Raw genomic sequence first — 25,618 nt, 5'->3', positions numbered from 1 at the left:
TACACAAAGTTACTATGATTAAGTGTGGTGTTTATTATTTTTAAAAGGGTCCAGATGCTTCTTGTATTGTACTTCTGTGCATAAGTTTTAACTTATCCTTCCTGCACTCCTGCTTGCCACTAGTGAGGCCTATAGTATTACTTTATATTTATTCATTCGTGTAACAAAAAGCTAAAACTAAAAGCTATCATAGGACCCTGTCTTTCAATTAAACTTCAAAGACAAAACTTTCTTTACACTGACACACCTCTTGAAGTGTGTCAGATCCACAATAATTTGCCACGGGTGTTTCCAAAACATCTACTAGCTGGTCTTGAGCTTGGAGAGAAAAATTCTTTCCAGTTTGTGAGTCTTCTCATTTAAGTATTTAACTTACTTTACCTCAAATACTTCTACCATATTCTCCTTATCACTACCTGCAGGAATGAGCAAACTCAAAACACATTTCAAGGCACTCCACTGAGTTAAACATCTGCATCTTCCCTCCATGTACACTGAGCTATTTTATTACATGTTCAGAACTACTCAGAAAGCTGAGAAAATACAGTCTGAGAAAACACTAGAAATAAAAACCCAAGTGCTCACCTAGAGCATCTGTTTAAAGAACGTGCACGGTCAGCTCTTTGGGAATACATCAGTACAGATAAGGTCACGTTGTCAGGAAGCTTTGTCCATACACAAGACAAAACACCTATGACAGAATTACCAGGACTTACTTCACAAGCTCCCGGCCCTCTGGCCCGATGAAATATTCAACCAACCACTGACAAGCATCAATGCTTTTAGAAAGCAGTGCATCTATGGTAGCAATCCATTCTTCTGTATCAGCCCTTTAACAAAACAGGGACAACTGTCAGTAATGAAAGAAAAAACACCTCCAAAACCTAAGCCATGTTTCCTGTTTGTCAAATAGAAACATTTTCCACTTGATTGGTTTTACTTTTTTTTAGCTAGCTTGGGATAAAGCCACGTAGAGAAGTATTTTGGAACAAGCTGCTGTCTTTAAATCCATGAAAGCTCTTCTATGCCTAGCCCACCACCACTGAAATAATGTACATCTGGGAGAAGCAGCAAACTGTCAAGTTATATGTGATCTCTCTGATTTCTTTGTGATTCCAATTCAAAGCAGAAATGTATTGCTGCTCCTGAGAATGTCTACACTACACGAGTCTTTCAAGGTGCTGTAGGTATGACAGGCACAAAAACCTCAGAAAATGTTGTTACAGTACCTGGAACAAGGCCTTACCTGAGTTTCTTCTTGGTTCGCAGATAGGTTTGGAAGAGGAATTGGACTGCCAGCTGTAAGCTCACTTTTGCCATGCATGGATAATAAGGATGCTTTACTTTAGTCTGAAAGAAATGTCAAATTTAATCTAGAGCAGAAGTATGCCTGCAGCACACATGCTGTCTCTTAAACACATCAACATGTGCTATTCAAGTAATTTACTTAATTTGGAAAAAATAAACCAAAGTGGTTTTTTGTGCTAAAAACAGTCTCCAGTGCTGACTGTGCTGGTTAAATACACTTGAGTCAGGAACAAACCTGCTGTGAGGATCTATGGACTCAGTAAATGTCTGGTTTATTTATTACTCCATTTAGACTGAATTAGTAAACTGTATTTCCAGTGAAAGTCTATCAGCTTCGAGGTAACTAACACAAACTTTTGATCTTCCATATAGAGAGGAATTTCTGCCCCTCTAGAGCTCGGTTTGCATCCTTACAAAAGGTGTGTGTTATTTCAGAAGTTTTCCAATGCACAGTGATGTTTCTCCCAGTACTACAACAGGAGGCTGGATTCTGCTTTGAGATAGATGTTATCAGTGTGAAAAATTACTGGAGTCAGTGAATTGTTCAGCTGGAAAACCAAAATCCTGCCACCCCTTCTCTTCCAGTTTTCCCAAATAGCTTTTGTGGCCCTTTCCACCCAAGATGTTCTGAATACCCTAAGATTAAAATATAGGTACTTACAGCATTCAGTGAAGCTAATGACAGAACAAAACTGAAGTAGTCACTACTGTATACATCTCTGTTCTTCATAAATTTCAAGTTTTCATCTCTCACCATCTGTAAAAGTAGGCAAAAAAGAGAAGAAATTGTCAAAGTGCATTTCTCTAAAATTGCACCTTTTATGTAAATGTGTGGTGCTTAAAAGTCAGACCTGTTCTGTTCATGCTTTGAATCATTGTTTCAGCAGAGAGGAAAACACATATAAGAGACTTATAAGATCTGTATAAAACCAGTGACTTTCTTCCAAGGATATTACACAACACAGCACAACAGAGGAGGGCCTTAATCATTTGGCCGAGAAAAGAAAAAGGATGAAGCTGCTGATAAGTTCTATTTTTGGCTTGCTTTTAATAAAAAAAAAAAGCCAAGAGAACATCTGACAGGCTTGTTTAGCAAATTTACATGTGCAGAGCAAGGAGTCATGGAATAATTACAAGCTGCAGCCACAATAATGTACTGAAAGGCCAAGTCTTGAATTTTCAAATGAGATTTTGCTGAAAGACTGAATAAATAAGCCAAGTATAACCCCAGATACTATTAATGCCCTGAGACAGCCCACGTGGAGGGCCACACATTGCCTGCACAGTTTATTGTGATTGCATGTGATGTAGGCTCTCTTGCACATGTGAGTATCAGCAGGGTAGTCTATGTTCAGAAGGCCAAATATATGCAAGATTGTACCCTCTCCTGTACAGCCCAGAGCTGCAGACTGAGATATTCCTCTTATGACAGCTAACTGATATGCAGGTTCTACCATCCTCTCACTGCTCTCCAATGCCATCACATCTCTGTTTTCAGTCCTGACTTTCACAGTTACCTTCAACATCTGTGTTTTCCTCTTTGGAATCATTTACAGTATTACATAAGCTAAGAGACACAAGCAGAACTGAAATTGGTTTTGGTTCCTCCCCTTTCTACATTCTTGTGAACTCAAGAACTTGAAGATGACTGTAATTTGCCATCATCTCCATTACTCCTCAAGTGTACTTCAAATGAAGCATCCTCTCTGCTCTTATCTCTCCCTGCCTGCATGCCGACTGCTGCCCTGTCTCATGTTTGACTAATTTCCCTGCAGTTTCCTCAAAGCAAAGAACGATGGATCAGTTTAGGCAGAAAGGACAGGAAAATGTTCAACAATGTGCCACTGAACAGCTTGTTAATAACTTGGTTGGGATTTTTTGCCAGCTTTGCTATCAAGAAGGGAATAATGCCATCTTCAAAGTTACTGTGTTCCTCCTAACATTTCCTGTGGGTAGGATTTAGTTGCCACTTTCACAGTGCTTTACCTGATATATCCGCACAGGCATTTTCTCTACAAAAAGTCCCTTTTTTTCTCCCTTTCGAACCAGCTTAGTCAAGATGGAGAGCCGGTCACTGTTGGGCCTGTGGGGTCGAGGTGATGACTGAGGTGAAATTTCTGGTGAAGATGGAGCAGATCTGAAATAGATATAAGCTCATGCTGAATAATGAAAGCCTATCACAAGTCTACAGTTCAAGTTGAAAATACCAGTATAATCTTAAGGCAAATTTAGACGACAGTCTAAATACTTCTTTGGGCTCTTAGTAAAGCTGCAACTTCCTACTGCAATGGTGACAGCACTATGGAAGACGAAATTACAAAAGCAATAAAAGACTATTCATTAAGCAGCTTAAACCCCAAAACGACAGAAGGGTCAGCATACTCTCCTTTGTTGAACAGGAATTAGTCCTTTCATAGTTTTGGTTATAGGGTCTAGACATCACAGAATCACAGAATCATAAGGGTTGGAAAAAGAAAAGATCATCCAGTGCAATCCCCCTGCCAGAGCAGGACCACCTAGAGAAGGTCACACAGGAACTCGTCCAAGTGGGTTTCAAATGTCTTCAGAGAAGGAAACTCCACAACCCATCTGGGCAGCCCCTTCCAGGGCTCCCTCACTCTTAGAGGGAAGAAGTTTTTCTTTGTGTTTCTTTGGAACCTCTTATGTTCCAGTTTATACCCACTGCCCCTTGTCCAATCATTGGCCATCACTGAGAACAGCCTGGCTCCATCCTCCCCGACACTCGCCCTTTATGTATTTGTAAACATGAATGACGTCACCCCTCAGTCTCCCTAGCACCAGCTCCCTCAGCCTTTCATCAGAATGGAGATGTTTCATTCCATCACCTTTGTGGCCCTGCACTAAACTCTCTCCAGCAGCTCCTTGTCCTTGAACTGAGGGGCCCAGAACTGGACACAATCCAGATGTGGTCTCATGAGGGCAGAGCAGAGGAAGAGGAGAACCTCTCTCAACCTACTGCCCACAGCCCTTCTAATCCACCCCAGGATGCCATTGGCCTTCTTGGCCACGAGGGCACATTGCTGGCTCATGGTCATCCTGCTGCCCACCAGTTTCCCCCCGAGGTCCCTTTCCCTTACACTACTCTCTAACAGTTCATTCCCCAACCTGTACTGGCACACAGGGTGATTCTTTCTCAGATGCAAGACTCTACACTTGCCCTTGTTGAATTTCATTAGATTCCTCCCCACCCAACCCTCCAGCCTGTCCAAGTCTCATTGAACAGCAGCAGATCAACTTAAGAGAAACCTTTACAGACATAAGAGGAACTTACAATGAGAGGTCCTCAGCTTCCTGACGCACGACACTCACTCGACTTTTCTTTGGTAAGACAGGAGAGTTCTGATCAGACACTCTCTGGTAAAAGAGCATATAGGCATTCCAGTAGCGCCGGCGCACATCAGGGTAGGGGTTAGCTGATGGGAGAAAAGGCAGTCAGTGAAGGCCTTTGAAGGTTTAGTACCTTCTTCATTCCTACAGTGAAAGGAAACCGGGTGTGCAGATAATGTACACTGAGGCAGTAGGAAGTCATTTGTCAGATCAAGATGTCAGTCTATTGTTAGCAAATAACAAAAACCTGAATTCTAAAATGCTTTTGCAAAACCCACGTACTTTAAAAAGAGAAGTATCAGGATTATGAACCAAGCAAACATTGGTGGAAATGAATGTGGAATTAATTCCTTAAAGCACCAAGAAGTTTAGCTATGCAATGCCACAATGTGTTCCACACATGGTGATTTTTCACTAGCCAAAAATAAGGCTTGTCTTGTGGTGGTTGTTTTTAGAAACCGTTTTCACAAGCAGTCATTTTACTTTTGACTCTTCTCTGCTACTAAGTCTACAAAGTGCTGAACTACAGTGAATATGGTTCAGTTAATATTAGGCCACATACAAGCTGTTATGTCCTTCAGTAAACTGATGACTTTAGGAAAAAAACGCTTCCGAAGTATTATTAGGCTAAATAACTGACAGTAGATATAACAGACTGAGCTCTACCTCTGTTGAGAGCCAGTATGAAATACAAAACTATTGTATATCAATCCATAGTTCTTACATTGATCATAGACTTTAGGTCTATACTCTCCACCAAAACATTCATATTCCAAGGTTTCGTCAGTTAAGTCAAATTCTTCAACAACGGTGTCATTAAATTTATACCACTTTCCTTTTCCACATCCCCTGTGATCAAAACAGAAGCAAAACACAGCAGAAACAAAGTTACTCGATTACCTAGTAAAAAAACAAACCACTCTGAATACCCCAGAAATGACAACCCTGATCTCACATTTGTTTTGACAATATAGTGCAATGAATGTTAAAATTACATTTAAAAAACCTCCCTAAGCTTGATTAAAAATGAGAAGCACATCATCTGCAACTGTCATAGGAAGCCCTCAAACTGCAATACCAGGTATGTAAGAGTAGTTGAGACTTTTCTAATATTGTGTCCCATATTATTGTGTTAATTGTCTTAATATTAGGTGTCAAGAAAGGGAAGAGCGCTTCCAGTAAGAGCTCTGAATGGCTCACTATACCTTCCCAAAACAAGAAACTCTTAGATAGCTCTCAATCCCCTCCCTCCCCAAATCCTCTCAGCCATTACCTCCTGTCCTTTATAAAGGAGTAGTAGTGCCCTGCATGTGCCTGGCCACTGTGAACAATCACGCCAACAAGCTCATAGTTTTCTGTAGGGGCAACTTTCTTCCTTGGGGAGCCTCCACCTCCTTGATCTGTGTTTCTACCGTTGTCCCCCACTTCTGAGGATGAGTCCTGGCGAGCCATCCCTGACACGGTGTAAGGTTCCATATTCAGCATCCAGGGAAACTGTTCAAAGAGGTATTTTCAGATTAACTGAGAGATTACACAGTGTACATGCTTAGTGTAATTTTATGAGAATTGTATTAGTATTTCCCACATTGAGAACACCAAAGGGAAATATGGTACTTCAACTTTTTATCCTTATGATACAGAAGTTAAATAAAATGTCTTTGTGGAGCTTTTTGCTTTCACTTTCTGAAAGAACCCCAAGAATATTGCAGACAAGGAAAGCTCCAAGAAAAAAACACAAACTTATTTTCTGTAGCATGATCGTGTTGTAAGTGTATCATGTATTCAAAATCCCTGTATCAAGATGTGATGAAAAGAAGGAAAAATGAATGAGAAGAGAGAAATTTCCCTCCAGGAAGCAATGGGAGTGAGGGGTGCCATGCAGAAAAGTTTTCTTACCCTTATTTGTTCATCATATTTAATAGAACGTCCGCTCTCCCAGTCGAAGCCAAACCTCATCAGGTGAATCACCAAGAGGCTGGGTAAGACCTTAATGCACGTGCGCTTCACTGTAGTTCTCTTAAAAAGAAAAAAGAATATCACTTCTATCTAATGCACCTCAAGCATTCTGTACTATTCTTCCACAGATGCACAGTTCCAGCCATTTCAGACTGATGTACTTGACAGTCACAGGAGACAAGTGACCACAGAACAACTCTAACAGGTAGATAGGGTACTATTAGCAGTATTACAGAGTTTGTGCAGTGGGCTGGTATGTTACTGAACATTTTATCATCCTGACATCCCTCTAAATGTTCAGACAGTCTGTAGTATGAGTTACATGGAATGTAGAACGTGTTCTGCATGGATTTATGGATTTAACCTTTTGATTATGTCTTTAACATGGAAAGGGTGAGCAGTATCTGAGCATGGCTTCTGTGGCCATGTAATGCTTACAAAAACATCAAGCTACAGCTGAATCTTCCTTCACATAAATTAAGAACCAATACCTTTTCTTTGCACTTCTCACAGTAGTAAGCATTGCTTCCTTCCAGAACTTCTCCTCTAACAAACTGATCCAATGATATTTCCAGACTTTGACATGACGTCACCCCTAAGTTGAGAGCCATGAAGGCCTCCTCGCGCTCATACCTGAATTTAAGAAGAAAAACAGTCAAGGCATTGCCAGAGGGGAATCTATCCAACTTGCATTAACAAAGACATATGCTTAGGAAAGAATACTGCATTTACCCCATAGCTATTAACAGCTGTGGTGCTCTCAAAGGCCTATGTCTCTGCCCTCTTGTGCTATTTGGCCTACATGTTTTATGGGAGCACGTAACATGATAATGAGTGCACTAAATTTGACATTACCTGTGAGGACAGTCCTTGCAGATCTTCTGATCAGAGAAGATTCCCTGAAAGGTATTCTTAAATATTTGGTCTCTTCCTATTTTCTGTTGAAGATGTAAAGTTAAGACATCAGTTGGATATATTGTAGAGTGAAAAACATAAGAAAGCAATAAGGATTTTAAACTTCTGAATACTATGTAGATGATAAAGTAAGTTGAAAGGCTCTCTGTCTTCTTTTCAGAAGAATTAAGGAGAAAGAGGAAAGTTACATATAAACAAGGAAAGAAATTCTTGAGGATTTTACCTTGAGGTACTCATCCATTTGGTCTATAAGACTGGTGAAGAACTCATAAGCATCCTGTTGCTCTCTAACATAAAGTTCCTTATTCCACATCTTGAAAATCTATATGAAGTATAAATACACAATAAAAAGGTGTTCCATCTACATTTATTTTTAAAAGAAATTGTTTATTTGTCCACGTTTTGGCTTTTTGACATAGAACTTAATTTATCTCTAGAAATCCTGCAGTGAGAAAAAGATGAATAAACACTGACTTGTAAAGCAGGAAAGCTATATAGTCTAAACAAAATGACATAATACCTTCCAAAAGTTCTCAGGTACATAATATTGTAGCTTGCTTTCCATCAAATGTCCAAAAAGAGACTGAACTTGATAGAACACATTGTCATCTGGATTGTCTGTATCATCATCAATGGAAAGCAAGGCCTGGAAGGAAACAAATAAACTTATTGTTTCTTGGCAAAGGTTTTACTGTAAGTTGTCACAACACTTGTATATATTTATTGTGCATGTATATTTATGCACGCACATACAGACACACAGTTTTCTTTTTTAACAATTCATTTACAAATGGTGCCAAGACGAACTTGCAATTCCAGTGGTAGTGATTCCGATAAGAAAACTTGAGTGGATGTTTGAACCAGTTACCTCTGGGAGACCAGGCTGCATGTAGAGCTGCTGGAAGACAGCGTTCATGTAACAAGTAGCACCACCATTCTTCAATCCCACAAATCCTGAAATGGAACGACTGTCCACTGGTGGAAGATACTAGAATGACACACACATTTTTTTGTCCCAGTGAGTTATAAAAAGCATGAGAAAAACACAGTATTAAAAAAAAACCAAAACCATACTACAGCTTTTCTAATCACCTTTATATGTAAGCTGTTAAGAGCAATTTAGTGGAAAATCAGGAATATAAATTCTGAAAGATTCTTGGTCATTTAGGTGTTTAACACTTTGCATAAAATAATTAAAAACAGCCTAAAATGCATCTAAATGAAACTGGTGATATTTAAGAAATACTTATTTCTTATTCAGATAACAACTAAGAAAGACTGCAGTATTTGCTTCTGAGGAAGATCAAATGTGTCTGCATTTACTCTTATCTGCTTTTTGCCATTTTAAATGGAAAACCATGGAAATTTCATTGAATGGAGCAGTTAAATGGATCATACACAGTACTCCCAACCCCACTAATACAAATCAAAAAAGGCTTCTTGCTTACATCAAACTCCTTGGTGAGTGCAGGGTCACACTGGTGATGCATAGAAAGCAGCTCTTTTGTAATTAGCTGGAGATTGGAAGGCGAACTATCAGCCAGCATTACTAACACTTCATAAGCAGCTAATCGGCTATCTGCTGTACTGCACCTAAAAGCAAAACCACATTGGAGAGAGATCCACTTTGTAGATGACTCAATTATTTCTAAATCCAGAAAGCTATATTACTCAGAACAAGTGACAATTAATGTTCAAAAGAAACACTTTAGATGATAAAACACTCCTGAGAGACTGCAGAGAGCTATTTTTTTTCTTTCTGAGTGAAGGGGAACAGGGAGGAATCAAATCAGAAGAGCAGCACCAGGAGCACTCCTTTGAATAAGCCTCCTTTACTGACATGTAGACGCTTGTTAATACTCAATAGCAAGGAAAAGCAGGTGCCCTAAAAAGAAGACACAGAATTGATTGTACATCTGAGGACAAACAGACAGATTCTATCACTGTAACACTGACGGAGACATAATGACTTACTTACAGGGAGACAAGCTTTGAAAGAGCTAGACCAGATAACTACTTGCTACAAGAGATGACCTTAGACCTAAGCTGCATGAGACCAATACAAAACACTTAGCTCTTTTCACTGGATTAAACATACTATCCCTTTCTTCTAAAGGGCAAAGAAAAGGTTTTTTTACTGTAGCAAACAACAGATCATTGCTTCATTGCAAAACACTAATGTGTAGCAAGTGCCATTCAGTTCAGGGGTGGCTAAATGCTCCACCGGAACATTCTTTAGACTCTGTGGACAGGTGGTGCAGATATGCCTGATCTAACTCTAACATCAACTGGTCAGTGCAATATAAGCAATCCAGTTGCACCAGCATAGAACTTCACATGTGCTAACCTACCCACCCCTTCAGATGTTGTATGGCAATGACAGAAAGCAAGTGTGACACAAGAAAGAAAGCCCACTCTTCTTTCTCCATTTGATACATTCTGGGCTGTTATCAGCTCTCTCAGGTGCAAAGAGACTTACTTAAGTTTTTTTACAAAACACAGTTCTTTTGAGGGGAAAAAGAAACTGGCAGAACTTCAGAGATTCTCATTTACAAGGGGTTTGGAAAGTTACTTTCCTGCTCTTGCTCCAATTTAGCCAAGCAATGATGAGCTAAAGGAGTACTCTTTGGACTCATGAAATCATCATTCAGTTGTGCTTGCAGTTCATCATTCAGCTAATAACAAAAGCAGAGACTTTGGAAGTACAGAAAAGTAAAGATTTGGGTCACTTGAAAACTTACAAAAGTGCTATTTGGACACTTATGTAGGACATGTAAAGAACAGAGAAATGCTCGAACACTGCTATTAAATCCTAGTATTTGCAGTTCCAGTGTGACATTTGCTTTTATGAGATCTAGGACAAAGCCCAACATAAAAAAAATCCATGTGTACTTTGGATGGAAGTCTTGCTGACTGATTGCAGCACTGCCTGCTGGAGAATGGCTGTTCAGAATAATCCGGGATGCTCGGAAGAGGAAATCATCCAACAATGGCTTAATCAAAGAGGAACCTGCAAGACAGGAATCCACATCTACCGTTGAATACTGAACATTATCACTACAAATGTCAAAAGGTGTTCCATAACATATCCAAATATTTTATTACAAGTCAAAACCACAACAAAGGTACTGCCAAAATTACTCCTCATAGCTCTGTATCACTTCAACCAATGTATTACGATATCTTCACATACACTGTCTACTGATCAAGTCATCTGTTAGTCCTATGAAGAATTCACACTAACGTAAGACATTTTAGAGTAAAAAGGAATACTTACCAACCATTTCCTTCTCTGCCCCACAAAGTGAAAGGAGAGTCTTGATGAGCCTCAAGTGTCCCGCTAACAGGATGTTATCAGCTTCACTGGTCTCACACTCGGCCGTGCGGTTGGGTTCAAAATTGTCTAGCCAGGTGATTTCATCTTCTAACATGGCAGCTGGGCTTATCTTTAGCTGTTCCATTTCTGAAGCTGCAAGAGAAAAAGGAAACCCAGAAAAATTAACATCTCTATAAACGTGGAATACAAAGAATGTCAAACAATTTAGTAATGGTCTGTTTTCTCCCACGTGTACAGAGTACACCTTCCACAAAGGAACTCAGTTCACTTTCCAAAAGGAGTGAGCTGCTTTGCTGTTACTGAATGCCAAGCCAGGCATTAACAGAGGCCAGTCAGCATCCTGGCAGCTCACATCGAGCTCATGGTGAAGGTAATTCTGCTTCTTGTCTACAGATGGAAGATATGCTTGGAAGTTGCCATCAGGATGACATGAGTGACTGTACATACTTACAGGTGAGGTCATCCAATAACTGACATCTCAGGTCAAAATATTCTGTACATTGGGACAAAAGTCTGAAACAGAGAAGAAAGGTTTAAATTAAAAACAAATCCTTGCTGTTAAAGTCTGAGCACTTTGTCCATCTAATGCAGAACAGCATAGCTATCTAGGTATGCTTCTGCATGCACACACTGCAGCTTCAAAAACAGCTTCCCAACAGCTACTTCTGAATGTTACCAACAACATTCAATCCTGCTTTCTGCCCTCATCTTAAAAGAATTTTGGTTAATTACCAGCTGATGATAAAGCAATAACATGTTTTAACTTTTCAGCTGTTACTCTTATATTCAACAGGGACAAGTTAACAGGACTGACACCTACAGTCTTTACAGGTGCAAAAGTGTAACTCAAGCAATCAGGTGAAGCTGTGGTCCAGACATGACATGAAAAGGCTGGAACCTTTAGGATTGGATTCCAATCTGCATCTATGCAATACCATCAAATAAATTCAATGTTTCTGTCACACATCCTCATATATGATATGAGGTCTCCATGCCTCATGCAGAATTCCAGCAGGCTCTAACTGCCATGACCACATCCTAGAAAGAACAGGCCTATTCAGCAATTACCACCTCCCAAATGGGGAATCAAGTAAGCCCAACTGTGACAGTTCACAGAGGAAGAGTTGTACCTTGAGAATTCAGATTTATTTCCCTTCAATTTACATACTTCCAAAACTATTGGAGGCGTGACAGGAATACTTCTGATAGACTACCTAAGTCTAAACCTCTTGTGCCTCAGAGCTTCCACAGTGCTTCTCATTTAAAAGTGTGATAGAGTTTCTTCCTCAATAAACACGCATCTGACTTACCTCTGATTGATTCCTCTCATGATGCTGGTTGGTGACCAAAGAGGCAACTGGGCACCAAGAACAACACTCAGAAGAAACTGGTTTGGCTTTTGTACATCTGGGTGAGCTGATGTGTCTGTTTGACTAAGGGTGTACAACTGGTCACAGGCAACACGACGAATCTGAAACAATGTCAAACACCAGCAGTTGCTCAAAAGATGCAAAACAATTAACACACCTCAGTTTTGTTAGAAATCTAACAGAAAAACACACTGAAAAGTTTGTGTAAACCAAATTCTGAGCTCTGCATCTGCCAAGGTTTCTCTACTTACAGGGATTTTGGAATCCACTCTTATCCCTGAGCTAAAAGCTCTGATGCTTTATTAAACACAGATTACAAATTCAGATAATGGGGAAAAGATGCAATGACTTCATGCAAAATACGAGATGAAACAAAGTGTGACTCAAAAATGTCTAGATTTCAGAATATCCAGAATAATCTTAGATCAGAAAAAAAGACACTTAGGAGGGTTCTGACGTTTGGAAGATTTTTTTTCAGAAGGTCAGAAGAGTCCACTGACTCTTCCCCAAATTTTTGAGATGAAAGTTACTTGGAACTTTCCCTCAAGTACTATTTTTACAGAATTTGTCTCACCAAAATGACAGTATTTTCTTCAGACTAGCCACAACACAGGCCTGTGTGCCTCACAGATTAAACAAGCCTGAAGAATGCAATATTTCAGCATTTTCTATCAACACATCACTAGGTATTGGAATTTCTAACAGTTCTACAAAGGTTACTCATTCAGATACAAAATACTGTGATGAACAATTTTATCTTCAGACCATATTAACTGATTAAAATGTACACATTTCAGAAGTAACATTTAAGAAGTTTTCAAAGAAAGACCCTCACCTCAGCACTTGGTGACCCAAGCAGTATGTCAATGATGAAATCAGCTACACAAGGCAAATTGTAAAAGGATCCTAGAACAGAAGAGTACCAGGCTATTTTTTTAAATAATAATTTAAGTCAGAGTCTTGCATTAAAATACTGTAAGACCTAGAGGACAACCCACTGTCAGCACTGAAAAGCGATAAGAGCTATTTGTGTATTTCCCCATCTCCTTCCCTCACCAGAGACTAGCAACACGCTGTTATAGCAGCATTTTCCTTTGCCTTCCACCACCACCAATGTTTACACTTCCTGCACACAATGGTTCAAGTACTAAACACTAGCTATGCAAACAGCAGCACTTACAGAATTACATACTTCAAAGCCAGCACAAATATTTATATACTGGCAGTAAGTCAGCTTTCTCCAAACATTTCACTAAGGCACAGCACTACGTGCCTTGTTTCCTGCCACCTGTTCTTCAGACTTGGAAAAAAAACACCTCTGTATTTTTTAATGAAATGTTGTGTTCTTAACTTGAGCTGTCTCAGCTTACAAAGTTAGATTTTTTGGTACTTATTTGGCTCCATAAGCTTTGCTTATACTCCAAACAGTGAGTAGACCCAATTGTATTTCATACCTAGTTGCTGACTGCGTAGCTGAAGGCAGGTTACTAAGAGAGACAAGGCTTCTCCAGCAATCAGAGCATCTTTGGTGGATACAGACTGCTGTCTCACACAGATACCAGCATGCAGTGCAGTTGGCTCTCCTTCACTTCCTGAACTGCAATTACTTCCTGCATTAAGAAATTAAAAAGTGCTGTAACTCTTTATATTTTTCAGATGTTTTCAGCTTCAGGTCAGTTCTCTGTAATTTAAAAAACTTTTCCAAATGCCAGATGAATTTACAAGTATTTTGCTCACATTTGTGTAATTCAATCATATAATATCCTGAGTTGGAAGAGACCCAAAAGGATTACAGTCCAACTCCAAAGAACTCAGCTCCAAGCTCTGAAAGTGTTCAATTAAGAACCACCCAAATGCTTTCCTTAGATTGATTTACAGACTCAGTTACCCTACCTGAGCTGCTAAGTCTGTTTCGAATCCCTGCAGGAAATAAAGTGTTGCTCTCTTTTATTGGCTGACTACTTCCCACAAGGTCCAGTCGTCCTGCAGCAGCAGCCCAAGAGAGTCGCATGAAGCAAGCCACTGTAGAAGTGAAGTCATTCACCTCCATAGTCTGAAGGAACAAGAAACAGCAGTTACTTCTGTGATACTCAACAGCCTTTGTTAAGTTGATGAGAGGGATGAGAGGAACGTATCTTCTGGATTTGTTCTCCTCTCTAAGTAGGCTCAAGGATACAAGAGTATTTTTGTTCCCAAGAAGAGATGAGTATTGCTCCCTTAATAGGAAGCAGTTAATTTTTGAACTCCCTGCTAGGGTAGGTACCGTTTTCACCTATCTGGTATTTGGGCACTGCTGATTTCAACCCTATCGATCCATCTGGGAAGCAATGCCCAAAAACTTAATTTAGCATACTTGTTACTTTAACTATGAAGTTTCTTTCAACTGGACTCAACTTTCAAACTTTCCTTGTCAAGAAAGAAGAATAAGGTCTTAGAACTGAAAATGAATCACAATTGCTGTGTAGATCTATTTCTAGTAAGTACTTTTGGGGTATTGCTTCCTTTTGTACTCCAAAATTAATTTCTGAGACTGTTGAAATTCAGATCAATATTCAGGAGAGACACTGAAGTTCAGGATTTTCAGAGGCTTTTACATGGAGTCTGGGCAAGAACCTGTATAAAATGTAGACTTTTGGTTAAAAATCCAGGGGTTATATAGCTGTCAGTGGAGATGACACTGCTACATCACCATAAATCATCAAACACTTCCTTACTTGTATGGCAACTCTTGCTGCTGGTATGATTTCTTCTACCCTAATGGAGGATCTATCAGACACAGAGAGCTGTCGGTAGGATGACTTCTCAGGTGTTCCACAAATGGACATCTGCCTACTTGCTTGTCGGCTGACATTACGGAAGGGGCGTGAGGACAATGCTTCTACTCCATCTTTAATGAAATCCTCATCCAGTAAGGTAGGCATTGTCTGGCCAACAAGCAAGAACCTACATTCACAGAGCAAAAATGTCAGGCTTATTCTCACATAGTCACAGCAAGTGAATGAAACAGAACTCAAAGCACCAATTAATCTTAAATATTACAAGGCATACTCTAAAAGCCAAGAAAGCAGCACTTGCTCTAAAGAAAGGCAATTATATACCTGGCAAGTTGCAGGCAGATGGAGTACACTCCCTGCCTTGTTTCATAGTCTACTTCCGATGGGATGGAATCTCTCTGCATCACATTCACCACCAAACTGAAAAACAAATCAATAAGACAGACTCCATTTGAAAATGTTTTACATTAGAACAGAGTTACAATTAATTTATCTCTATTCTTCCTCAGCAGTGTGCCAGTTAAAACTGCCAAATTGGTATCTTTGGAAACTAACATTCCCATTTTCTCTCCTACATCTACAGATGAAAGCTTTCTGTTCCTACTGAAAAATGCTTCAGGATCTATGGGGTGGGGGAGTGGTGGTGGATAGAACTACTAAGAGGAACACATACTTGATTAATCTGACACAAGCACAAGTGGTATTGCCAGGGCTTCCAAACCATTCACACTGTGCCTCAACTCTTATCTGAAAGGTCTGAATTTTGAGGACTGTAAAGTTTAACTTGGTTCCCACTGCGTGATCTATGCTTTGTGTGTTTAAAATGTCCACTGGTATCTATGCAGGTCATACTGTAATGTGTGTGCTTGCAAATTTGAACCGAAACACTTAAATGCTAACTGTCCAAATATCAGCTACCCGAGTCAAACTACAGCTTATCTGTGCCTAACATTATTCTGAGGTTTAACAGAAAGTACTGTTACATTATTATGGTAGCTCCAGTAGCTTTTCAGACACTGGATAATGAAATAACTTTGGTTGGATGTTTTTTCTCTGAAAAAGAAGCTGACAGGTGTACTAGTGTGCTACAGTGTGGAAATCAGAAAGCACGCAGAACTGTGAACTAAATGAAGTGTTATAAATTGAAACAACATTTTGAAATCTAACCTCAGACCTCCTGCTCTGAGGAAGTTTTCACAGAAAGATTTGGCACAGTTTCTTGCCATTTCATCATCTGCTGTTGGCATCAGCTTGGAGCTCAGGACCTAAAATAAATGAATAAATAAGTATGCATATGCCACTACTCCACCTCCCTATCAGTATTCTTTATCTGATGAAGATTAAAAGCATAACAGAAAAAACCCCACTAGAAATGGCAATTGACAATATAGCTATGTTAAGCTGTAGTCAGTAAAGAGAAATCATGTTAGAAATATTCAGGACAAATCCTACCATTCTGTGATTCTGGGAACTAAGACTATTATGGATACTTATTCTGTATTCTATTTTTTCTCATTGTAGTTTACTTGTTAAGGGAAAGGATAAAGTACTAACTCTAGTACACAAAATGTTTCCTTCAGGCTCAGTTAGTGCTCAAGAGCCCAAGTCCTTCTCTTTTCTAGGTTTTCAGTGGACAGTATCCCATAAAACATCCTATAGATGGCTTATTTACAGATTTGTGTCTTCTGAAACATTATTGTATGACTATGACTGTTGTGGGGTTTTTTATAGATGGTTTAAGTAACTCTATAGGCTTTATGAACATTACCACTGTATTATCCCTCCTGTTTTAAGTCAGTATTAAACCTCATGGAGTGCAATTATGCTCAGAACCATGGCCATAAGGATGTTTGTGGTCTCTGATTATAAATCTACATGAGATCCCGACCCACAATTTCACTTCATTTTACCTGGAAATAAAACAACACCCAAACAAAAATGCCCAGCTCCTCACAAAACTGCAGAAAATCTCTCAAAAGTTATTTAGTTTCTTGAAAAAGTCTTTTTTGCTGGCATGTACAGCCAACAATGCTGCCTGTAGGAAAACAAAATACATCTTTTCCAGATTCACAGGTCAGAAGAGTTCCAAGGCATGAAATCTTATCACATCACCTCATGATATAACCCTGAATATCTGCAACACTGGATTTTCAGATTTTTCATACGCTCTACAAATATCCTGGGTGCAGTTTTTCAGAAAGCAGTTCTGTCTGCTTCCTATATTTTCAACAGATCCACAGTTGAGGGGATTAAAAAAAGTCACATCATCCTTTTCCTGACTGAAATAATCTTTCAATCAGCTTGACTGGACCCGAGAGACAAGAGCTACACATCTAATCCAATTTATTATTTCTCATCCCTTGCCAGAAAAGCAAACCAGCTATTACTTGCTTTTATTATTTCGTCTGGCATAGAAGCAGCAGATAACTGTCTTGTCATACTGTGATATAATCTGTCAGTTCAGCAAGATACCCTTGCTGTGATAAGCTAAACCATTTGCTTTCAGTTGTAGAATTTGTCAACATATTTCAAAGACATCAATAAATATCTTTCCTTCCAGCTGTACAGAGAAGGGAGAATCCTAACGCTGCAGTGTGATGACAATGTGGGAAGATGAAGAGCTAACATTAGGCTGTGGAAACCCAAAGGAAAACAACTACAAGAAGATTCTTAGTCATCTTGGCACACACACGGAATGAAAGAGAATAACTTTGTCCAGTGTTTTTGAAGCTGCTTGCAACCAGTCCTCCAACTTCAAGTTGTTCAAACCATATTTGTGATGGGTCCTTATAAACAGTGGGACTTGTCAGTAGAACTAGAACTGTCCAGGTTCCTAGAGTGTGTATATTACAGTGTCCTAACGATGACACCAGCAAAACAAACAATTCTGATACTCTTGAAAACCCATGCACTTGGAAGGAGCCTTTATACAGGACTTTTGGCTAAAGAACTTGGAAGAACTTGGGAGAGTATTTAGGGATAAAAAAAAACCCCAAACTAAACAGCTAAAACATGTCAGAAGCTTTTGGGTGAATGCTCTACACATGTGGATAGTGCAAATGCTTCACAGCTAAATGCTTCTCAAAAACATTCCTCTTTAGCCTCTACAAACAGAAAATGATAGACTTATATAGAAAGGAAGTTAGTATTCTTTTTCTTTCAAATTGAATCAAGAAAAACTAAATAACAGCTTCCATTAAGTTTTAAAAGAGACAACTTTTTTTGTATATATACAAACACACACACTCTGAAAGTCAGTTTCTGGAGAGTCATGCAGGAATTTCACCTAAACAGTAAGGACTTTTACGTTCCCTTGCTCCTCTTCACTCACTTCTGAACACTCCTGCTACCATGCAAATCACAAAGAGGGGCCTGGCTTCACAGTAAAGCCTCTAAAGAGGAACTTCTAACCCCTTTCCTTCTTTTCACGCACATATAAGCAGACTACGACATGACATTTGCATTTTGCACGATGACCCTGTCTTGGTGGACTCCTGCCCAAGAAATTTAGGATTAACTAAACCTTAGTGCTCAGAATACAAGTAGAAAGAAGTAAATTTGTTTTCTTACCTCTAAATTGTAAAGCACTCTGAAGGTGGACATCCCTGGAGCGAAAGATCTGAAAAGACTTTCTAATATTGAACTAGCACTGGGCTGATGTTGGTGTTTTGAAGACAAGGACGGTGATTTGGAAGATTGAGAAGGTGACTCTGATAGCAGTGTTTTCTAGGTGGAAAAAAGCAATAGAAGAAATATTTTAAGTCTACTGCATTTTGTTGTATATGGCAATACATTTCCCGTATACCTGTAACACCCCTCTTGCAGAGTATAATCTGACAGGGAATTTAAGAAAACTGGTAATAAAATCCTTTTTGTTAAGGTCACCAAGATTAGTTATTGTTTAATTCTTACCTTCCTTCCCAAGGAATCAAGCTGATCAAGAGCTTCCTGAATAGCTGGGTCAGTGGGAATCAAAAGTAGAAGTTTCCTCACTCGCAGTGTTATCCTGAAAAGTTATCAGAAAACTTGTGGGAATGGCTCAGCCACATTGTGGCCTGGTGGATGCGAAACAAGGAGCTATTTCAAACTTTGCAGCGTGAGCATTTCTTCAAAATTTACTAACCATTTAGTATGCTTACCTTGGCTCCTCTAGATTGGCAAGCTGGTAAAGCATATCAAACACGTTACACACGAGAGCCATGACTACTCCAGGGAGGGATTTCTCCTGAAAATTAAGCAGAAATACAAAGGACTTTCTCCTCTCTCTGCTTCAAGCAATTTTCAGGCAACTGATTCATATGTCAACCTGGCCCATAGAAATCCCAGCTACTTTCTAGACTGGTTAGTGGTTGAATTTGATGATCTTCAAGGTCTTTTCCAACCAAAATGATTCTGTGATGGTTTGGATTTTTGCAATACTCCATTTCCCTTTTAACAATCAATTTTTGAAGCCAGCTGTTAGGGTTAACATACAAAGCAGACCAGAAGCAGTTTGAACACACCAGTTGACGCTGCTTAGTTTATTTTCATACTGCAGCTTTATTAATACAAGAGTTCTGGAAAGCTTTCTCTAACAAACATACAAAATCTCAAAAAAAGGTCTGTTTTTATTAATCTCTACAGGGTCTTTTAAACACACACTAGGCAGGCTATAGTAGGTGACAGAATATAGATTATAAAGCCTAATTTACACAGTTGTCTTAATGGGTGCATTTAAATGCTTTGCTTTAATTGCAGTTTGAAAGCAAAACTACCAAAGACTAGATGTGAATAGCTTTTGTCTCATCTTACTGTATTCTCTTCCACCCCAGCTGTGTCTCCCTCAACCATCCCTATCCTCCTGGAAAAATCTGAGGGAAGGTTTCAGGCTACTAGGCTATACCTGTTCCATTGCATAGGATGAACTAAATACGCTGCCACTGTTGCTGGAACTGGTTGAGGAATCTGCAGAGCTCCCTGATGGTGTCCCACTTCCTGACGTTTTTACGGTAAGGACTTGTTCGTCAGAGAAGCCCAGTTGGTGGAGCAGTTTCTGATCTTTGTTTACAGTTAGCTGCAAGAAAATAATAATTTAGTTCTGGAAACGAATCTCAGTTTCATAAAGAATGAGAATTCTTTGTAGTTAACATACCAGGCTGTCATTGGCAAATATCTGTATATTATCCACAGGTGAATTCAACATCTTTGCTATCTTCCACCTGACGCTTCCAACAGTTTCATTGCTATGAGCCTGTAAAATTAAACAATGCTGGTTCAGTTAAGTCTGCTCAAGCAGTAAATGCCAAGAAAAAAAAAATTAGAAAAAATCTTCCATTCAAGTCTTCCTAATCCTCTACATAGGGTGGGGTAAATGTATTGTCCAGAAAAGAGACTGACAGGGTAGGACAGTAGTGGCATTGCTCCATCCCTAACAGTAAGCAAATGATTTTTTCTCCATTCTGGAACAATGATCAAAATATATTTAGTCAAAAGACACTTCCATGACAGTAGCCTTATACACACTTTTAATATTTTCAAATAGTTTGAGTCAACTGAAGTCCTTTAAAGCAGCTTACTCTATTCAGTTCAGGCATCAAAAATCTCAAGAGTAGGTACGTGACCAACACCATGACACACATCACCCGTGCACACATACCTCTATGGTGAAGGTATCTTTGGTAGACTCGTATGTAACATTGAGTGTTAAAAGATGTCCATGGAAAGAGGCACCATGAGGTAGAATAGTTCGGGGAACAGAGTAAAGGTCCTACAGGAACAGAAGGATGACAGTAAATACCAGCCTTGAAAATAAAGATGTTTCTATGATTGTATGTCAGAAAAATCACTAGAGTTGCACAGGTTAAAGTAAATTTTACTATTTGAAATAATATTGGAAATTGTGCTTTCAGCCTTCCCTGGTAAGAAATTGCAGATCTTACCTCTATTGTTATCACATAACGCTCTGCCAACAGCAGTAGTCTCTCAATTATCACAAGTTTAGTTGACCTAAAGATAAACATTGAAAACAAGTTAACTTATTTCAGAGACTAATTTGCAAAGCCCACAGGTAACTAATGTGAATTAGCTGTTTTCTAACATAACTTGTGAAGCTTAAGAGTTAATTCAGTAATATTCCATAGAAAAACAGGCCAAGAAGCTTGCATTATCCTGCTTGAGATGTAATCAGCTTCAGAAGAAGCTTCATGTTTCTAAAGGCTACATCCTGTGCTCATATACTTAAGGTACACACATTTGAGTATGAAAAAGTTCAGCTAGATGAAAAAACATTCTATTCTCTCCCAGTTAAAAAAACATCCCAAACTCAAACCTCACTGTCCCAGAAATATTAATTATTAGCAGGCCGGTAACAGTCTATGTTTTTGTTGGGGTTTTTTTTGGTGATTTTTTTTGGTAGGTTTTTTGAGTCAGGGAGAAACTGTTGGGTTTGTTTGTTTGTTTGGGTTTTTGGTGGTGTTGTTTATTTACCTTTTTTTAAACACAGGTTTTTCAAAGTCTCTTTGGAGATGAAATTGCATTCTAAATTGGAATATTTGAGAAACCACCAGAATATATCATCACCAATATTGAGAATTTTAATTATCGCTCAAAATCCTATGGGGAGTAGGTGGAAGAAATGTCTACTGTCACGTTTATCCTTTTAAAGGAAGGCCTACCTGTAAGGAGACTGGACTGATGTTGCTACTGTAGGCATAGCAGTTGCTGTAAGCATTTTTGTAGCTCTTGTAACAGCATGTGTTAACGTTGGACCGCCGAGTGCAGAGCTGGCTGCCTAGAATACAAAGCAGAGTGTAAGTGCTGGTTTACGTGGACAATGAGTATCTCCTGGAGAGCTAAGAGGACAAAAAAAAGTATATTTGTGGCAATATTTTCTTTTCTTTGAATTGAATTATCATATTTGATTATTCTAAGATACAAACCAGAAAAAGGACATAGGTACAAAAACAATTAAATTTGTCCTTTACCTCTAATCGTGTGTAGCAATCAGCAATGAATTTCTTGTGCAGTGATACTGAATCCTAAAGAGAAAACATGCAAAGGAATTAGAAAAACAAAAATCATGAGAATTACTCATGAGCTGACAGAATCCAACAAGTTATACATTTTAACATGCAGAGTAGCAATGCTCTGAGTGTCAAAGCTCTTTCATGTACAAATATATGCCTACCTTTTTCAATCTAGGGGTTAGGTTAATATAGCTGTAATTTATTATCAACTGAATAGCTTCATTGGCAATTTCTTCATCAGGTGACTCCATTGCAATCTTCCAAATGAAATCCATCCCTATTAATTCCAGTTTTTCTACACTCTACACAAGAAATAATGACAACAAGCCATGATTAGATCTCTTACACAGCAGTGAGCTGAACCACAAGAACAAAAGAGTCTTCTGTTGGCTAGAAAAGCATCTTTTGACTGAATCTTAATCTTCTTTTTCAATACGCCGTCAAACTTTGGCACGGGGCAAAATGAAATCAATAGCTTGTATATTTGTATTAGATTTTTCTAGTTAGACTAGAAAATAAAAGTTTGTTTACAGATGAATAAACAAATTCCAAAGAACACTGTCAGTCAAATCAAAGGTCATGGAGAAATTTAACTGCAATGGAATGTTTCACAAATGTCAAAATGGTAATAACCACATGGTAAGCCATCACAAAACCTGCCGTGATACTTGGCAAAGAATTATGTATTTGAAGGAAGTTGGCTGTGTGATAAAGTTCTGAACACTGAAGGACAATAGAGCTACAAATGACTGTAGCTTACAATTTGAATATTGTAAATTTGAATATTGTATGAACTTCTTGTAAAGAAGAAGGAAGAAAGTAGTACTTCCCTGCTAAGGCAGAAGCAAAAAATACACACTCAAATTCATGATTATTCATCAAATGTAGTCCACTCATTTCTCCTGTAAAGTTTTAGGAGCTATATACCAGCTTCCATCTACCTATTGGTGAATTTTAACTGTTGTAATGCTCGAGTTTTAATGTTCAGAATCAATGTTAACGCCAGAAGGACAATGTGCATATTAATACAAATACAATCATGTCAAATAGCTGCTAAAGAATCCTTGTCTCAACTCTCATCCCCAAGTGAACAAGAGGAGATTTGCCACAACACTCACCAGTTGAGTTCCTTGCCTCTTCAGTCGATGGTCACACAGGTTCACATTTTCAAAGAAAGTCTTAAATAAACTAAAACCTGAAAGTAAGGTGCAAACTTTTTTATTCAGGTCAGGCTAAATTTCCATGCTTTTCTGAAAAAAAATAAGATGGTCTTTTCACTCTACAACTACTAAAATGCAAAATGAACAAGAAAAATCCCTTTCTTATATTGATCTACAGAACTGTTTGGATATTTGATTTGAAGGCTTAGGAAGCAAATTTCTCCTACACATTTCAAAACTAAATTTTTTGACCAAAGACATTTTCTTACCATTCATAGTAATTTCATATGATTCCAGTTTAAGTATTTTCTCTTTGAAGAGCTGTTGCTGTACATCACTCTCTAGGTCATGCTGTCCTTTTGTAAACCACTCAAAGCACATCTGTGAATGACAGGTAGATGTATTTTTACCCTATTGTCACGGTAACTATTTTAGTTTTATACAGCATTATCAAACTATGTCAGATACTACAGGAACTCATCTTACAGAAGTTTTATCTACAGCATGAGGTTCAAAATCTAACCTCCTATTAACCATACATATTAGACAGGCTGCATTGCAGCATTACAGTACTTCATAGAATCATAAAAGGTAGGGGTTGGAAGGGACCTTTAGAGATCATCTAGTCGAACCTCCCTAACCCAAATAATGCTGGATGCCTCTTCTATGACTCCACAAACTTTCACGTACCCCTTTTTAAACCAGCATTCATAAACCTGCTACTAATCTCCTGGCCATCGTTCCTTCTTCAGTCAAATTTCATGCTAAACAGCATCCTAGTCATAAGTGAAAATGTAACAGTGGCTCCATCAGCTTACACAAAGCTTACAAATGTGTTATCAGTTTGTGTTTGCTACTTATGTTTCATATGTCTCAACAATTACACGCGCTATCCATGATCCATTAAGATTCCCTGCAACCACAGACACCAACTTTTCAAGTTTTTCTTACCTCTCGATCTAACTCACAAACATCCTGGCCAGTTACAAGGCACTCCCAGATCTCCCTGGCACGATTCCAGCCCAAATAAAGGGTAGCTTCTTGCAGAAAAAATGCCAAAAATTTTAGATGTGCCTCCAAATACTGAGAAAGAGGAAACAAAAACTCAAGCTTAAGACTTTTCTTTCTAAAACAAGAACTCTGAGCATTCTATTAATTTTTTGCAAACTTAGTTGTCAACTAACAGTTGACAAAGCCTGGCAAACACACATTGTTTCTGCAGTGAGACTTATTTCCATTTTACACAATTTTAAATATCATGTCTTTTGATTATCTTTCTAAATAGGAACACTCAAGTTCCCTTGGATTTGCTATTACTTTCCTGACACTGATATTATTTGACACTAGTTACTAAGTCACAACTATTAGGGAAAAATAATTATCAAAACCTTGGCAACAAACTGTTACAAGCTATCTATGTGTGTGGCATTGTTTTGCTAATGGAGGTGTCTGTGTCCTTTGTGCTGACCAAGTTAAAACAAAATAGGCTTATTTTTACTTCAGACTTTTGCCATCTAAGTCCTAACTAGCAAATTACTTGAGGTTTCAAGAGCTTCCCACCAAATTCAGAGGTATAGCCTCTGCAAGGATTGTTGAACTGGTGGTGAAGCTGGAGGCTGCACAAGCTTGGAGAGGGGAGGTCCTGGGGTGGGGAGATCTAGATCTCAACTAGTTAAAACTTTGCAAAGAAACTTGCTGACTGTGATGTTTGCCCTCACTTGCTCAGTAACGTAACAAGGCTACAACAAACCCTAGTAGATAAGTATGAGAACTATAAATAAAAACTAGTGTAATTATTCCTCAGAGAGAACACACATACCAGTTAAAAAAGGAAACATCATCTAACCTTATGCAACTTGGTCAGTGATTACATCATGTTTGCAAAAGCCTAAGGTAGTAAGAAATGTTGGGTTCAGTACCTCTCGGTAAGTGTATCGGCCATCCACTAATGTGGCTCCAACAAGCCCTCCTGGACCTGCCACAGATGCAGCCAAACGGTGGCATGATATTAAACTTCCTGTCACCAACTTCACTATTTCAAAGTTTTTCTTTAAATCCTGAATAATGCTCTTGGCAAAAAGAAGAAAAAAAAAGAGAAAAGAGGTTTTTATGAAAATACATAAATAGGCACATACAGACAGCAGCCTGTTCTTCTGCAGACTTGTGTCTCCTATCAGCACAAATGTTCTCCCCTCACAGCATCAGCTGTATCCCTTGCAAGCATCCAAAGCCCCCTGACATTCATGTTTTCAGCCTGTGCTGAAACACACATGCTGCAGATTGCAAAGTCCCAAACCTCCACCTCAGCCACTGTATAACAAATGTGACTTGCTGGTATTTCAGTCTGTTTTTCAAGAGTCAATGTCAATTCAATTACAAAGCAGCTGGGCTAAATGTCAGCCATTGTTGTTTTTTATGAGAGACATATATGTTAATTATTCTCCAA

The 25,618-nt window shown here is 38.8% G+C and overlaps 1 protein-coding gene across 5 annotated transcripts in view; it reads right to left on the bottom strand.

Moving 5' to 3' along the window:
* The window catches only part of USP24 (ubiquitin specific peptidase 24), a 61,508-nt gene that overhangs the window by 10,322 nt on the left and 25,568 nt on the right, over window positions 1–25,618 (bottom strand). For all 5 annotated transcript variants that reach the window (XR_009819344.1, XM_062003340.1, XM_062003341.1 and 2 more), the window contains 38 exons: window positions 25,092–25,241; window positions 24,124–24,255; window positions 23,442–23,553; window positions 23,131–23,207; window positions 22,174–22,314; window positions 21,971–22,024; window positions 21,662–21,777; window positions 20,927–20,993; window positions 20,644–20,754; window positions 20,140–20,238; window positions 19,891–20,061; window positions 19,148–19,233; window positions 18,921–19,014; window positions 18,579–18,734; window positions 16,176–16,273; window positions 15,333–15,428; window positions 14,949–15,177; window positions 14,128–14,287; window positions 13,689–13,844; window positions 13,070–13,140; window positions 12,175–12,335; window positions 11,316–11,377; window positions 10,805–10,996; window positions 10,420–10,537; window positions 8,976–9,120; window positions 8,396–8,515; window positions 8,048–8,173; window positions 7,751–7,849; window positions 7,468–7,550; window positions 7,104–7,245; window positions 6,553–6,672; window positions 5,930–6,150; window positions 5,381–5,505; window positions 4,601–4,742; window positions 3,295–3,445; window positions 1,970–2,065; window positions 1,247–1,350; window positions 717–830 (listed from right to left, as the gene is read on the bottom strand). Coding sequence is in view for 4 of the 5 variants with exons in the window: in XM_062003340.1 (XP_061859324.1) it covers window positions 717–830; window positions 1,247–1,350; window positions 1,970–2,065; window positions 3,295–3,445; window positions 4,601–4,742; window positions 5,381–5,505; window positions 5,930–6,150; window positions 6,553–6,672; window positions 7,104–7,245; window positions 7,468–7,550; window positions 7,751–7,849; window positions 8,048–8,173; window positions 8,396–8,515; window positions 8,976–9,120; window positions 10,420–10,537; window positions 10,805–10,996; window positions 11,316–11,377; window positions 12,175–12,335; window positions 13,070–13,140; window positions 13,689–13,844; window positions 14,128–14,287; window positions 14,949–15,177; window positions 15,333–15,428; window positions 16,176–16,273; window positions 18,579–18,734; window positions 18,921–19,014; window positions 19,148–19,233; window positions 19,891–20,061; window positions 20,140–20,238; window positions 20,644–20,754; window positions 20,927–20,993; window positions 21,662–21,777; window positions 21,971–22,024; window positions 22,174–22,314; window positions 23,131–23,207; window positions 23,442–23,553; window positions 24,124–24,255; window positions 25,092–25,241 (4,697 nt within the window). In the remaining variant the exon portion in view is untranslated. The remainder of the gene's footprint in view (window positions 1–716; window positions 831–1,246; window positions 1,351–1,969; window positions 2,066–3,294; window positions 3,446–4,600; window positions 4,743–5,380; window positions 5,506–5,929; window positions 6,151–6,552; window positions 6,673–7,103; window positions 7,246–7,467; window positions 7,551–7,750; window positions 7,850–8,047; window positions 8,174–8,395; window positions 8,516–8,975; window positions 9,121–10,419; window positions 10,538–10,804; window positions 10,997–11,315; window positions 11,378–12,174; window positions 12,336–13,069; window positions 13,141–13,688; window positions 13,845–14,127; window positions 14,288–14,948; window positions 15,178–15,332; window positions 15,429–16,175; window positions 16,274–18,578; window positions 18,735–18,920; window positions 19,015–19,147; window positions 19,234–19,890; window positions 20,062–20,139; window positions 20,239–20,643; window positions 20,755–20,926; window positions 20,994–21,661; window positions 21,778–21,970; window positions 22,025–22,173; window positions 22,315–23,130; window positions 23,208–23,441; window positions 23,554–24,123; window positions 24,256–25,091; window positions 25,242–25,618) is intronic.

The sequence above is a fragment of the Colius striatus genome, chromosome 10, assembly GCF_028858725.1.
Source record: "Colius striatus isolate bColStr4 chromosome 10, bColStr4.1.hap1, whole genome shotgun sequence".
In the NCBI taxonomy this organism is placed as follows: domain Eukaryota; kingdom Metazoa; phylum Chordata; class Aves; order Coliiformes; family Coliidae; genus Colius; species Colius striatus.
This window is presented reverse-complemented; position numbering and strand designations above follow the sequence as displayed.